The sequence below is a fragment of the Engystomops pustulosus genome, unplaced genomic scaffold (assembly GCF_040894005.1).
Source record: "Engystomops pustulosus unplaced genomic scaffold, aEngPut4.maternal MAT_SCAFFOLD_638, whole genome shotgun sequence".
NCBI classification, from domain to species: Eukaryota; Metazoa; Chordata; class Amphibia; order Anura; family Leptodactylidae; genus Engystomops; species Engystomops pustulosus.
In genome coordinates this window covers 25,390-38,529 of record NW_027285517.1, presented here as the reverse complement: position 1 = coordinate 38,529, position 13,140 = coordinate 25,390, and the positions used below count along the sequence as shown (strand labels likewise).

Genomic DNA, 13,140 nt, shown 5'->3' with positions numbered 1-13,140 from the left:
GAACAGGAGTACTGAGAGTTTCCACTTTTATTTGACTTTCTACAGCCTTCCCCACTCAATATGTAAATATGTAAATTTTTTGTAATCCCTTACAAGCCTCCCGCCTTCTTTTAATCAAGTTAATTTTATTAAAGATTTTTAATAAAAACATACAAGGAGATATGAGCATGTCCCCCTGGCCAATCACAGCCATGGCAAGGGGGCGTCAATTTGCTGGATTGGCTGGCACCCTTAGCCAACTAGCCATGGCTTTGATGTATAGGGTTGCACAGGATGCAACCAAACCTGAACCTGCAGGGAAACTTCTGGTCTCTACATACAAGTGAAACACACCTGCAACCCACTGACATACCTAGGACAGCAGCAGAAACAAAAAAAAAATGTTAAAAGCCTTACAAAATTATGCAATGGGCGACAAATGTACAGCAGGGAGTACAGGCCCCATGATTTTTCAAATTTGGACATTTGCCATATATCTTAAGTACCAATGCCAAACCTTACTTTCAAAAGCAACCTAAAGCCTGGCATTCCCACATCATATGTATCAAATACAGAAGTGATGGCAGAGCCCTACTTTATGCAACAAATGAGGAGCCGTAGCCCTCTCTACGAGTGGGAGGATGAGAGTGACATACTCGATACCTTAGGGGATATGTGCCTGCCTCGGGCCTGCGGCTCCTCTTTGAGCATTTTTTGGCAAAGACTTACTCCAATGAATCTAGAGTATTGACTGAACAACTTGATAAGGTCCATATCTGGTGGTATGGAAGTGAGAACATCATTTAGAAGTAGCATATTGTCCGCCTATAAAGCCGAAATGGAGAAAAGACCTGCTCAGGCTTACTAGCAGCTCTAACAGTCAATACAGACAGGAATGGAAACAAAGGGCACCCCTGCCTCATACCCCTCCCTAAGACAAAGGACTCAGTGAGTAGATGGACAACCACTTTAAGAGAATACATATCATCACTCATGAAGAACGTAGTGAGGCAGCCTCCAGGCTTGAGCATTTAAGGAATTGGAGGATTCAGAGACCTAAATTCACTAATTTACATACCCAGTTCCCATAGAGTTTAATGTAACAAATTTTACTCACCCATGGGAGGTGTAGCAAGAGTTTGTCTTCCAACAATTTGTGCTGGTCCAAGTCCATCAAGAAAATTGCTGAACTGGCTCTCTGCTCCTAATCGTGTTGTAGGGAAGATAAATCTGAAAATGGTATAAAAGAGATGTTCCTTTGAATATTACAGAAATAAAAGTCATAGGCCCAGAATTATCACAAGTGAGGCAAACTGCACTATGTGCATTCGCTAATGTGCAGAGTGCATCAGATTATTAAAGACCAGAGTCTTCAATAATCTGGCGCACCCTGAACATGCCTGAGCATGCGCCACAATCTGGAATTCCGACATAAATATGGCGGCCATTGTGGGTCAGCACCGGAATGCCCAGTGCCCGTTGTGTAACAACGGTCATAGTGTAGCCGTGACACAAAACTGGTTTAACGACTACATAAATACATGTGCAAGCAGTTTACACATGTATTTATGTGCCAAGTGCCCAAGAAAACTGGCGCAGCCTGAATCTGGGCTATGGAATGTTTGATAGTTTAGTAAAATGTATGTCCACATAGGGTCTACTTTTAAAGTAGAAAGGTCTACTTTAAACAAAAATACCAGCTTAGGAGGTTTTTTCTGGTGGATATATTTGTTTCCTGCTGGTTAACACCTCCATGCAACATATTTTTGCACCTTAACAACCCATTCAACAATACTAGACAGAGTCATTTGCGCCTATCGGAGGGCGATTAGAGCTGACTGTGTTATTACCATTCCTTCTATTTGAGACTAATCAATCCTAAAGTAAGAGAATTTTTCAGGGCAGTGCCATCATATCTGAGCCAACTACTACTCTGCACCTCCAGGATTTATTGCTGTTGGAGAGTGTAAGATGGTACACAAGCTCAGGGATCCTATGCCACCTGAATAAAAGTTCTTTAACTGCCTATTGTATCAACTCATATCTTTAAAAAACTGTGAGAAGTACCCAATATATGTTTAATCATATAGGTATCCCCATTTCCCCCAAAAGTAGGAATGCAGGTTTGTCCCCTATGGATGGGAGAATCAATGTATTGTATATTTTAGATGAAGAACTGGTTGGCACATTTTCAACATATTCTCAAGCCAAGTGGAATCCTGTTTCTCTATAAATGTACAGCTTAAGGTACTACATAGTTTTCGTAGGGACAATAAGGTAAAATCCGGCTCACCAATCAGACGTAGAACATCCAGCGCACGGTCATGAAGGGATCCCCCGTGGACCCGGGGCAGCAGCACAGAAAATGGAAGGAACCAGCGCTTCAGACGTTTGTAAACATAAAAACTTCTCTTGATCCTTTATTCATACCTCTTTAAAAACATAGATGATGGCAGACCGCACAACACAATGGCAACACAGGGCAAATTCCTACGCGTTTCGCTCAGCAGAGCTTAGTCATGGATGCATCCATGACTAAGCTCTGCTGAGCGAAACGCGTAGGAATTTGCCCTGTGTTGCCATTGTGTTGTGCGGTCTGCCATCATCTATGTTTTTAAAGAGGTATGAATAAAGGATCAAGAGAAGTTTTTATGTTTACAAACGTCTGAAGCGCTGGTTCCTTCCATTTTCTGTACATAGTTTTCGTATATGGGATTGATATAGGATATTAGTTATGTGCCCATAAAGGATAGTGTCATATTAACAATTTTACAACTAATAACAGGAATATATTAACACAGCTCTCTTCTTGATCTAGTTGACCACTATTCCTGTTGAATGTTCTATATATTTCTAACATCAATGTTAAAGAGGACCTGTCTGTGCTCCTGACATGTCTGTTTTAGTATGTATGTAACCCCTGCTAAGAGGACCACAGCCTGATCCCCAGGAGGTCTCCACATCCTCCACCCAGGAGGTTCCTGCCTGCCCCTCCATTACCATCCAGGTGCCTGGTCCCAGCCACAAGCAGAAGCCTGGGTGCAGTTACTCAGAGTTGTGAGTAGACTTTATTGTTAGTAAGGAGTTTGCAGGAGTGCTGCAAGAATTAAGTGCACCAACGTTACAGAAAGCGCGCCATCGTCCGCGGCAACAGGGCCCCAACGATTGGACTGTGTAATATGCATAGCTGCAGCATAAGAGTATAATCTGTGCAGGTAGAGAGAGTGTGTTGTCACCTGCGGAGTGTGTGATAGTGACAGGTGTCATTTCTGTTGTGTTCTGATTTATCCCCTCTGTTGCTCACAGAGCTCATTAGTTAAAGAGACCCCTCTGCACCATTATCCCAACCAGACCTGGGGAGTGCAGTTGCCCTTTATTGCCACTAGCAGTACATTTTAGTAGAAAATCTGTCTCTGTAAATATTTTATTCCTGTTTATGTTTTTCCCTGTTTGCATTCATTGCACTTGGCTCATCCCTAATTCCTTCCCTCACAATAAACCTGCCAAGTTGTTTCCCGAGTCAACTCCTGGCAGAAGAGGAAAGCCCTCCTGCTTGCCTACAGAGCTTCAAGCAAGATTCGGGTGGAGGCACTGCGCCATATTGAGTTTTAAGTCACCATACACCCGTCCTGCAGAGGTAGGCCTGAAGGGGTGTTACATGTAATTACATGCTTTTCTACTGCTTTGAAGCCTATTTTATCATTCTTCTTGCCAAAGGACATTGTACATAATATGTAGGGAAAACCCCCCAACTGATAATTATGTTATCATAGGAATTACATCACATAACTCCACCATAAACATGCACATTTTAAAAGCCAACCGTGTGCCCAGAACTGGACAGCATATTCCAGGTGAGGCTGAACCAATGCCTTGTACAGTGGTAATATTACATCCCTATCACGAGTCCATAACACTTTTGATACACAACATCTTGCTGGCTTTAGGGGCAACTAATTGACATTGCATGCTGTTGTTTAATTTATGATCTACACCAGGTTTTTCTCAACAAGGGACTCTCCAAGATTTACTCCCCCTAGGACAGTGATTGCGAACCTTTTAGAGACCGAGTGCCCAAACTACAACCAAGACCAACTTGTTTATCGCAAAGTGCCAACACAGAAATGTAATTAGTGATTTACACTCCCTGCTCTGTCACAGCTACAATGATAATCCAGATCTGTCCACACCTTTCCACTCCTCCAGTAGTCCCAGTTAGAATTGTCACTTTAAAATAGCTCTGTGCACAGAAAGTCCTGGGCTGTCCGGGACTGCAGGAAGATTCCTGGAGTCATCTCTGGTGATGGCCTGAGTGCCCACAGAAAGGGCTTCGAGTGCCACCTCTGGCACCAGTGCCATAGGTTCGCCACCACTGCCCTAGGACATATATTGCATGTGTATTATTAGCCCCCTGGTGCTTAACCTTACATTTATCCACGGTGAAGCTCATTTGCCAAGTGGAAGAACAATGTAATTAGAAATAGGAAGATTTTTATAATAATAGATAAGATACATATTTAAAACTAAGTACAGGCAGTCCCCAGGGTACATACAAGATAGGTTATTTGGGTTTGTACTTAAGTTGAATTTGTACGTACATCCGAACTGTATATTTTATAATTGTAACTCCAGAAAGAAAGAAAAAAATTGTCCTTTTGACAAATGTATTTTCAAAATTTTGTGCTGTCATGGGAACAAGATTATCAATAAAGCTTCATTACAGACACCTTACAGTTGATCATTGCACCCTGGGTCTTAAGTAAAGCATCCAAAGAGCTCCGCCAGAGGTCACAGGGGTCAACGAGGTCCGTCTATAACTAGTGGTCGTCAGTAAGTCGGGTGTCCTTAAGTCGGGACCACCTTTAGTGAAAATTAAAGGAATCAGACTTACGTGCCATCAGAACTGTTACTATTTGTGCTGCCATCTGTGGATTCCCGACTTCCTTGTCTTGTTACTCGATTTCTCATTTCTACAGCGATACCTGTCTCTGTGCTTCGTCGAATATTACTGCGTAGTTTCTTTGTTGTACCATCTGCAAACATAAAAAAGACAGAATTAAAATGTAGTTCTTAAACAGTTTAACAATGGTTTAACAATATCTAGTAAATTGTACTGCAAATGTTTTGGTTATCTTAAAGTCCAATGACCCTGGTCCTAGTCAAACGGTCTCATATAACAAAATTGGATTTTCATTGTTTCTAATACTTCTAATTCTTGAACTCAATCTTAGCTTGAACAAATTCATCAGCCACACAGAAGAGACTTCAGCTTGAGGCCTACTTTAAGAGTTGCAGTATTTTGTGACCTTCATTAAGTCACAGTGTGGCAAATGTTTAATTGCAAAAGTAAAAAAGAACAAGAATACAGACATAGTGACTCAACCATAACAAGCTCTACTCTTTTAACAGGACCCTACTTTACTCCACATGCCCACTCAGTATATAGAGAGCCCCTTCACGTGCCCACTCAGTATATAGAGAGCCCCTTCACGTGCCCAATCAGTATATAGAGAGCCCCTTCACGTGCCCAATCAGTATATAGAGAGCCCCTTCACGTGCCCAATCAGTATATAGAGAGCCCCTTCACGTGCCCAATCAGTATATAGAGAGCCCCTTCATGTGCCCAATCAGTATATGGATAGCCCCAGCACGTGCCCACTCTGTATATGGATAGCCCCAGCACGTGCCCACTCTGTATATGGATAGCCCCAGCACGTGCCCATTCAGTATATGGATAGCCCCAGCACGTGCCCATTCAGTATATGGATAGCCCCAGCACGTGCCCATTCAGTATATGGATAGCCCCAGCACGTGCCCATTCAGTATATGGATAGCCCCAGCACGTGCCCATTCAGTATATGGATAGCCCCAGCACGTGCCCTTTCAGTATATGGATAGCCCCAGCACGTGCCCATTCAGTATATGGATAGCCCCAGCACGTGCCCATTCAGTATATGGATAGCCCCAGCACGTGCCCATTCAGTATATGGATAGCCCCAGCACGTGCCCATTCAGTATATGGATAGCCCCAGCACGTGCCCATTCAGTATATGGATAGCCCCAGCACGTGCCCATTCAGTATATGGATAGCCCCAGCACGTGCCCATTCAGTATATGGATAGCCCCAGCACGTGCCCATTCAGTATATGGATAGCCCCAGCACGTGCCCATTCAGTATATGGATAGCCCCAGCACTTTTCCACACAGATGCCCCCCTTTAATGAAATGTCCACCCCAGATGCCCTCCATTAATGAAATGTCCACCCCAGATGCCCCCCATTAATGAAATGTCCACCCCAGATGCCCCCCTTTAATGAAATGTCCACCCCAGATGCCCTGTTACATAAATCACCTCCCCCATTATTTATGCCCACAGCAGGACCCTTTTGAAAAAAAAAACTATACTTACCTTTGACTTCTTCTCCCTGTCCCTGCGGCTCTATCTTCTTCTCACGGTTACGCATCCTCCTCTACCGGCCTAGGCGCATTAATATGATAGGAAAATATTATGTAGTGTGACCGGAGCTCTATATAATCTTCCAGTCCAGTGGTGGCGAACCTATGGCACTGGTGCCAGAGGTGGCACTCGGAGCATTGTCTGTGGGCACCCAGGCCATCACCTCTGCACAGAGTTTCCAGACAGGACTCAAAACCTCCTCCTGCAGTCCCTGGCCACCCAGGATGTGCTGTGATCAGTGCTATTTTAAAGCTACACATCCTTAGCTGCCTGGGACTACAGGAGGAGCAAGGAGGTGCAGACAAGGCTGCGTTATTATTGGAGCTCCTGCTATGGGCACCGCAATTCTTTCTCTTCAGGGTACCATGGAAGGAAGCTACAATGATAATCTGATTTTCTCCTCTTTATTTCAACTGTATCTGTGTCCTTAGGGTGCCAATACAATTAAAAACTGTGACAAAAGAGGTAGTAACATGTTACTGCTTAAATTGCCATGTCAGCACTTTCTATTTATATCAAAGCTATGTATATGCTTTGATAAAAATCACTTGGCCTGTTGAAACATTAACGCCTCAGAAGAATAAGGCATCATACAGACACGGAACCGCTTAAACGTCTTTTTATTCCTCAAAATCTTCTGGTAGCATATTCCGCTATACAGAGAAGAAAAGATTCAGACATAGCGTAGACACTACTCACATACTCACATAGAGGTAAATAAAATGTGCATAACAAATCCACAAGGACGCCAAGTCATCGCCCGACCCAGGGTTTCGCTGGTTTGCTTCTTCCGGGGCAGCAAACCAGCGAAACCCTGGGTCGGGCGATGACTTGGTGCTGTCTGGAATATAATACCAGGAGATTTTGAGGACTAAAAAGACATTTAAGCGGTTCCGTGTCTGTATGGTGCCTTATTCTTCGTCTGAGGTGTTAATGGTTCAACAGGCCAAGTGATTTTATCGAAGATTATACATATAACACAAATCTGGAAGGAAACTGAGGGACTAGAATATTATATAGAGCTCCGGTCACACTATATAATATTTTCCGACAGAGATCTTCGGATGTTTGGATCCATCCGGGACCGTTGGTTGAGCTCTTCCCACTGATAAGGTGCTGCATTTGTTTGAACTTTTATTTGTGCATTGATATGATGCCGCGATGTCACGCCCATGTGACATCATAGTGTAAGGGCCCGTGCAGCGCATACACTATGACGTCACGTGGCGCCAACACCGCTGCGTCATAGGAGACTTCAGCTGAGGCCTTCTTTAAGAGTTGTAGTATTTTGTGACCTTCATTAAGTCACAGTGTGGCAAATTATTAAATGCAATGCAAGTCAATAAGACTTCTACCATTTTTTTCTTGTCATGATTCTGCTAACTTGTAGTGTTGCTACTTGTTCTATTCCAGTAAAAATTTACCCTGATATCCAGGGCCACCACTAGAAATTTTGGGGCCCCTGACTGGAAGATATTTTTGGGGCATCCATTCCCACATTGATACGTTACATTGTATACACAATTTTATTTTTGACCAAAACATTTTTAAGCCATAACCAGCTATACTCTTTTAACTGGACCCTACTCTACTGCATGTACCCACTCAGTATATAAATAGCCCATGCATGTGAACTTTCTATACTGCACGTGCCCACGTGGATTTACTTGTGTTAAAATGAATGAATTTTATGGCAAATTAAAGAATAAAGAGAGAATAAAACACATCATGTGATCTGTGGGCAGATTGAATTGGACTCAACTTCAGGACATAAGCAGGCAGATGTTACTCTCCCCCCACTTTTCCTCTGATGAGAAAGAATTTTGTCAAACACTTTCATAACAGAAAATGCCATAACTTTGCAAAGAAAAGGGCGACCAGCACAATAAGAGCACCATTTGTTTTCAAAGGGTGAATCACATATGAAAATTTGTTAAAATCATAACTAATATTCATTAAGATTTTCAATATATTTGCCAAACAAGGTGCACATTAATTCCATGATATGTTACAAACTTCTTTTCAGTTATTCATAGAGTTAAAAGATCCAATATCCGGGTATCAGCATTAGCTAAAAAATTTGTATGAATCATGATATTTGGATATTTTGTTTTCCTGTGTGCTCATCTGTATACATAAACAATTATCATCTCATCTATTACCGCTAATTGAGGTGTTGGTGAAGGAGTGGGAATAGGCGAGGCATGCTCTCACCCTCTGTGGGTATCAGTGAGAGTCTGGAGTAGCTGTATCACTTGTTATTAATTTCATATGTTGGAAAGACATTAGTGTAATAGGGATCCATTAGTGTTTAAGTGCTTTCTTTTCAGCAAAGCTTGGTCTTTGAAGCACTGTCTGGAAATGTATACTAACACAGAGGACTTTGTCTTACAGTGAATATAAAATTGTATCTCAGTAGGAATAGTTACACAGAAGGTCAAAATTAGAAAACAATGAATAATCACTTCATTTTTTTCAGAAATAACTGATCAACATTTAATGGATTTTTTGTAATGGCTACACCATGCCACTAGAACAGTGTCTTACAAAATTACCAAAGTATATCAACATAAAAACCTTTATTTTGCAAAAATTGTGATGATCAAAACAAATTCTGAAGGTTACAACAGTCAACAATCAGTAGGAAGTGCACAGGCTTTTCATTTGAATGACTTCAGCACATCTGCAGACACGTCCAGCGTCAGCAATGGGCATACCTGGGCAAGTGCCAGAACCTGGGGCTGTTGGGCGGGCCACATAAGGCTGTACATAAGGAATCCATGATCGGAGGGGGCTGTATCTAATAAATCCATAGGGGGTGAGGGGGGGCTTTATATAAAATGACCATGAGGGGGCTGTTTGGTATAACAAATTAGGGAATATTTTAGGGAATAGGAGACTGTTTTAGTTTCTGAATTTTTAATGCCGCCACATGAGTTCACTGCAAAGGGGCCCACTGAGACACTGTCCCCAGGGGGTCTTCTGTAACCTGGAGCTGGCCCTGTCTGCAGCCACAGGACATCACTGCTCTCTCACATTGCTCTGGTGTGATTTTGGTCCACACTTCTTCCAGTATCTTCCATAGTTCTTTGACTGTTGAGGGTTTCTTGGCTATAAGCAGTTTCCAGAGATTTTCTATTGGGTTCAGATCAGGTCTCTGGGCTGGCCATTTCATTGTTTCAATGTTTTCTGTATCAAAGAACTGCTTTACCCGTTTTTCTGGAATTTTTGGAGGGTTTATAACAGTTTTTTTGAACGGCGTTCATCGTACGGGTTCAATAATTATTTCGTTTTATTCTACGGGTTGTTACGGATGTGGTGATAATATATATGTGGGGTTTGTGTTATGATTTAGACTCTTTTTTGCGTTATATGTCTCTTTATATGTTATGGGGCTTATGGCCATTTTTATTGATTTCTTACTTTATTTTTTATTGAATAACCTTTTTTTTTTACACTTTTTGACTATTTCCCCCATGGGACATGAACAAGCAATCATCTGATTGCTTGTTCATGATAATACTCTGCAATGCTCATGTATCGGACCCCAGAGTTGCTATAGTAACGATCGTGGGGAAAAGACCCCCCAAAGCCAAGTTAAATGCCTCGGTCATGCTGACCGCGGCATTTAATGGGCTAAACTCCCACGATTGGAGCCCACTCCGACCGCAGGTGTTAACACTGGTGTGCCGGCCATATGTTACAGCCGACACCCCGTGTTTCCTGATGCTGGTTTGGCTCAGATCTTGAGCTGAACCGGCATCGGCTCTACGTCTGATATATCGGACGCTGAGCGCTAAGTCACTGCACTATGTGTCCGATATATGGGGTTAAGGAACTAAACTAATACTGGAAAGTGGCGCAATTTGCTCTATAATCTACGGTATTTTACGGACTATAAGACACACTTTTTAGCAAGAAAAAAATCTTGCTAAAAAGTGCCTGCATCTTATAGTCTGAAGGTCAGGAGTATACAGCACTGCCAGACCCTCCTGACCTCTGTAATGGAGATCAGGGACATGCTGACAAGGCGCTTTACACAATCTCTTAGAGAGCAGAGCCTCTGCACTGCCTTCTCTTGGGTGTCTCCCAACATACAACAAGACCTGGAGTGATGTCAGAAACATGTGACTGATCACATGCTTCCTACATCTCTCAAGGTCCTCATTCTGCCAAAGAAGGGGCAGAGAAATTAAGGACTGTGAAAGGATAAGAAGAAGGGAGGGGGTATAAAATATGGTGTATAATATCAGTTTAGTTGACCATATTAATTATATTAATACATTTCAGTGAGTTGTCGAGTTTACAAAGTGCCTGTTCAGTATGCTTACCTATGAAACTAAATAAAAAGCAGCTACAACAATTTGCTTTGTCTTTGGATATCTTAGCACATCCACACATTATATGTGGAGATTTGAATTATTATATGCTACATCCCTACTCTAGTGGCACTGTAGGAATATTGAAAACTTGTCAAAGGGCTACCCAGCAGATCATATTTACCTGCTGGTGGTTCTTGCAGTTGTATAAACTGTTATAATGTGTGTATCAAAAACTGACCACTTGGCCAGAAATTACAGTTACCAGGAGTGCGTAATGGGCATATTTCAGAAGGTGACAACCAGACGCAGTAGTCATGACTACACTATACAATATAGTTAGGGGTCCTGTACACTATAGTAGTGACAGCTTCAGGTAATGCCACTGTGAATGATAAATATCAGTGAGACTTTTTTTTTAATATAATGAATATAGACAATATATTTAGCTGTAGCTCTCTACATAGTTAGCAAAGCCAAGCATCACTAAATAGCACCTGAGCTCTAAGATTTGCTCTTGTAGACAAAGGGATTAAAGTAGCATATTGGAGCCTGACTGGAAAATCAGCAAGTTAAAATTCTCAGTTTTCTTTTAAATATCTAACATTTCTCTGACACAAATAATTTATCTCTGGATCTAAACGCCAGCAGAGGCACAGATCTATGTTGCTTACCTGGAAAAGACCAAAGAATCAAGTGCCCCTTTCCACCATGTAGCCTATAATGAATTATTAAGTAGCTTCATTTTATCTAATTTAGATATACTCGAAATGACATGAATGGCAGTCATCCTGGGATGTACTGTATGCTGCATGAAGAACAGTGAATCTGAAATCCTAAACTCCAGCCTCAAAAATCATGTAAAACAGACAAATTGGGTTTTATAAATAAACATTCTATTTATATATCATGCTTCTGAAACCTCTTCTCCAAGCATCTTCACTTGGTCTGTCAGCCAATGTAAGCTTGGGGATCCTGTCTCCATGGAGACGCAGTCCTCTGTATCCTATCCACTAAAGGTAATTATATCTTCTTACAGATGGGGACAGTGGTGCACAAGTCATGCTTCCTGCTCATCACAAGTAAGAGCTAAACCAATACAGCTGCCTGGTAGCTGACATGACGAGTAAAAAATAAAGGTCCACTCCCAGAAAAGACTTTTAACTCATAGGTATCCACAACAATAAGATATTCTCATTGGTTGTAAGAATAACGCCATGCTTTGTCATTCTGAATAAAAGAAGAAGACAGATGGATAGATACAGGTATATAGACATATAAATAGATATGGAAATAATAGACTAGTAGATATATAGATACTAATCAACATCTATTATATCATAGTATCATAGTATATAAGGCTGGAAAAAGACGCAAGTCCATCAAGTCCAACCTTTAAGAATTAAATAAATGTTTTATCCCCATAACCGGTAATATTTTTTCTCTCCAGAAAGGCATCCAGGCCTCTCTTGATCATGTACATAGAGTCCGCCATAACAACCTCCTGCGACAGAGAGTTCCATAGTCTCACTGCTCTTACAGTAAAGAACCTTTGTCTATGGTGATGGTAAAATCGCCTCTCCTCTAGGCGTAGAGGATGCCCCCTTGTCCTGGTCACAGGCCTAGGTATAAAAAGATCTTTGGAGAGATCCTTGTACTGTCCGTTCTGGTATTTGTACATTGTAATGAGGTCTCCCCTCAGTCGTCTTTTTTCTAAACTGAATAATCCCAAATTTTGTAATCTTTCAGTGTATTCTAGTTCCCCCATTCCCCTAATAATCCTGGTTGCTCTCCTCTGCACCCGTTCCAGCTCTACTATATCCTTTTTATACACTGGTGCACAAAACTGTACACAATATTCCATGTGTGGTCTGACCAGGGATTTGTAAAAGGGCAAAACTATGGGGCAGATTTATCAAGCAGTCTGAAAGTCAGAATATTTCCAGTTGCCCATGGCAACCAATCACAGCTCAGCTTTCATTTCACCAGTGCTCATGAATATTTTAAAGGGGCTCTGTGATTGGTTGCCTTGGGCAATTGGAAATATTCTGACTTTCAGACTGCTTGATAAATCTGCCCCTATGTCTTTATCATGAGAATCTATTCCTCTCTTGATACATCCCATAATTTTATTTGCTTTAGCAGCAGCCGCCTGGCTCTGGTCACTAAAATTAAGTTTACCATCCACCAATACCCCCAAGTCCTTTTCAGCTCCAGTTTTACTAAGTAATTGACTGTTTAGAACATAATTATACTTTTTGTTTCCATGGCCCAAGTGCATAACTTTACATTTATCTACATTAAACCTCATCAACCATTTCTCTGCCCACTCCTCAAGCTTCCACAAATCCCTCTGTAATGCTAAACTATTGACCTCAGTATTTA

At 41.7% G+C, this 13,140-nt stretch overlaps 1 protein-coding gene across 1 annotated transcript in view; it reads right to left on the bottom strand.

Moving 5' to 3' along the window:
- Positions 1–1,052: 1,052 nt before the first annotated feature.
- Positions 1,053–13,140, bottom strand: part of LOC140112090 (regulating synaptic membrane exocytosis protein 3-like) — a 32,330-nt gene continuing 20,242 nt past the window's right edge. Inside the window, exons 2-3 of the mRNA XM_072132437.1 lie at positions 4,871–5,012; positions 1,053–1,209 (exon numbers count right to left, since the gene is read on the bottom strand). Of these exons, the coding sequence (XP_071988538.1) occupies positions 1,089–1,209; positions 4,871–5,012 (263 nt within the window). The 3' untranslated portion in view covers positions 1,053–1,088. The remainder of the gene's footprint in view (positions 1,210–4,870; positions 5,013–13,140) is intronic.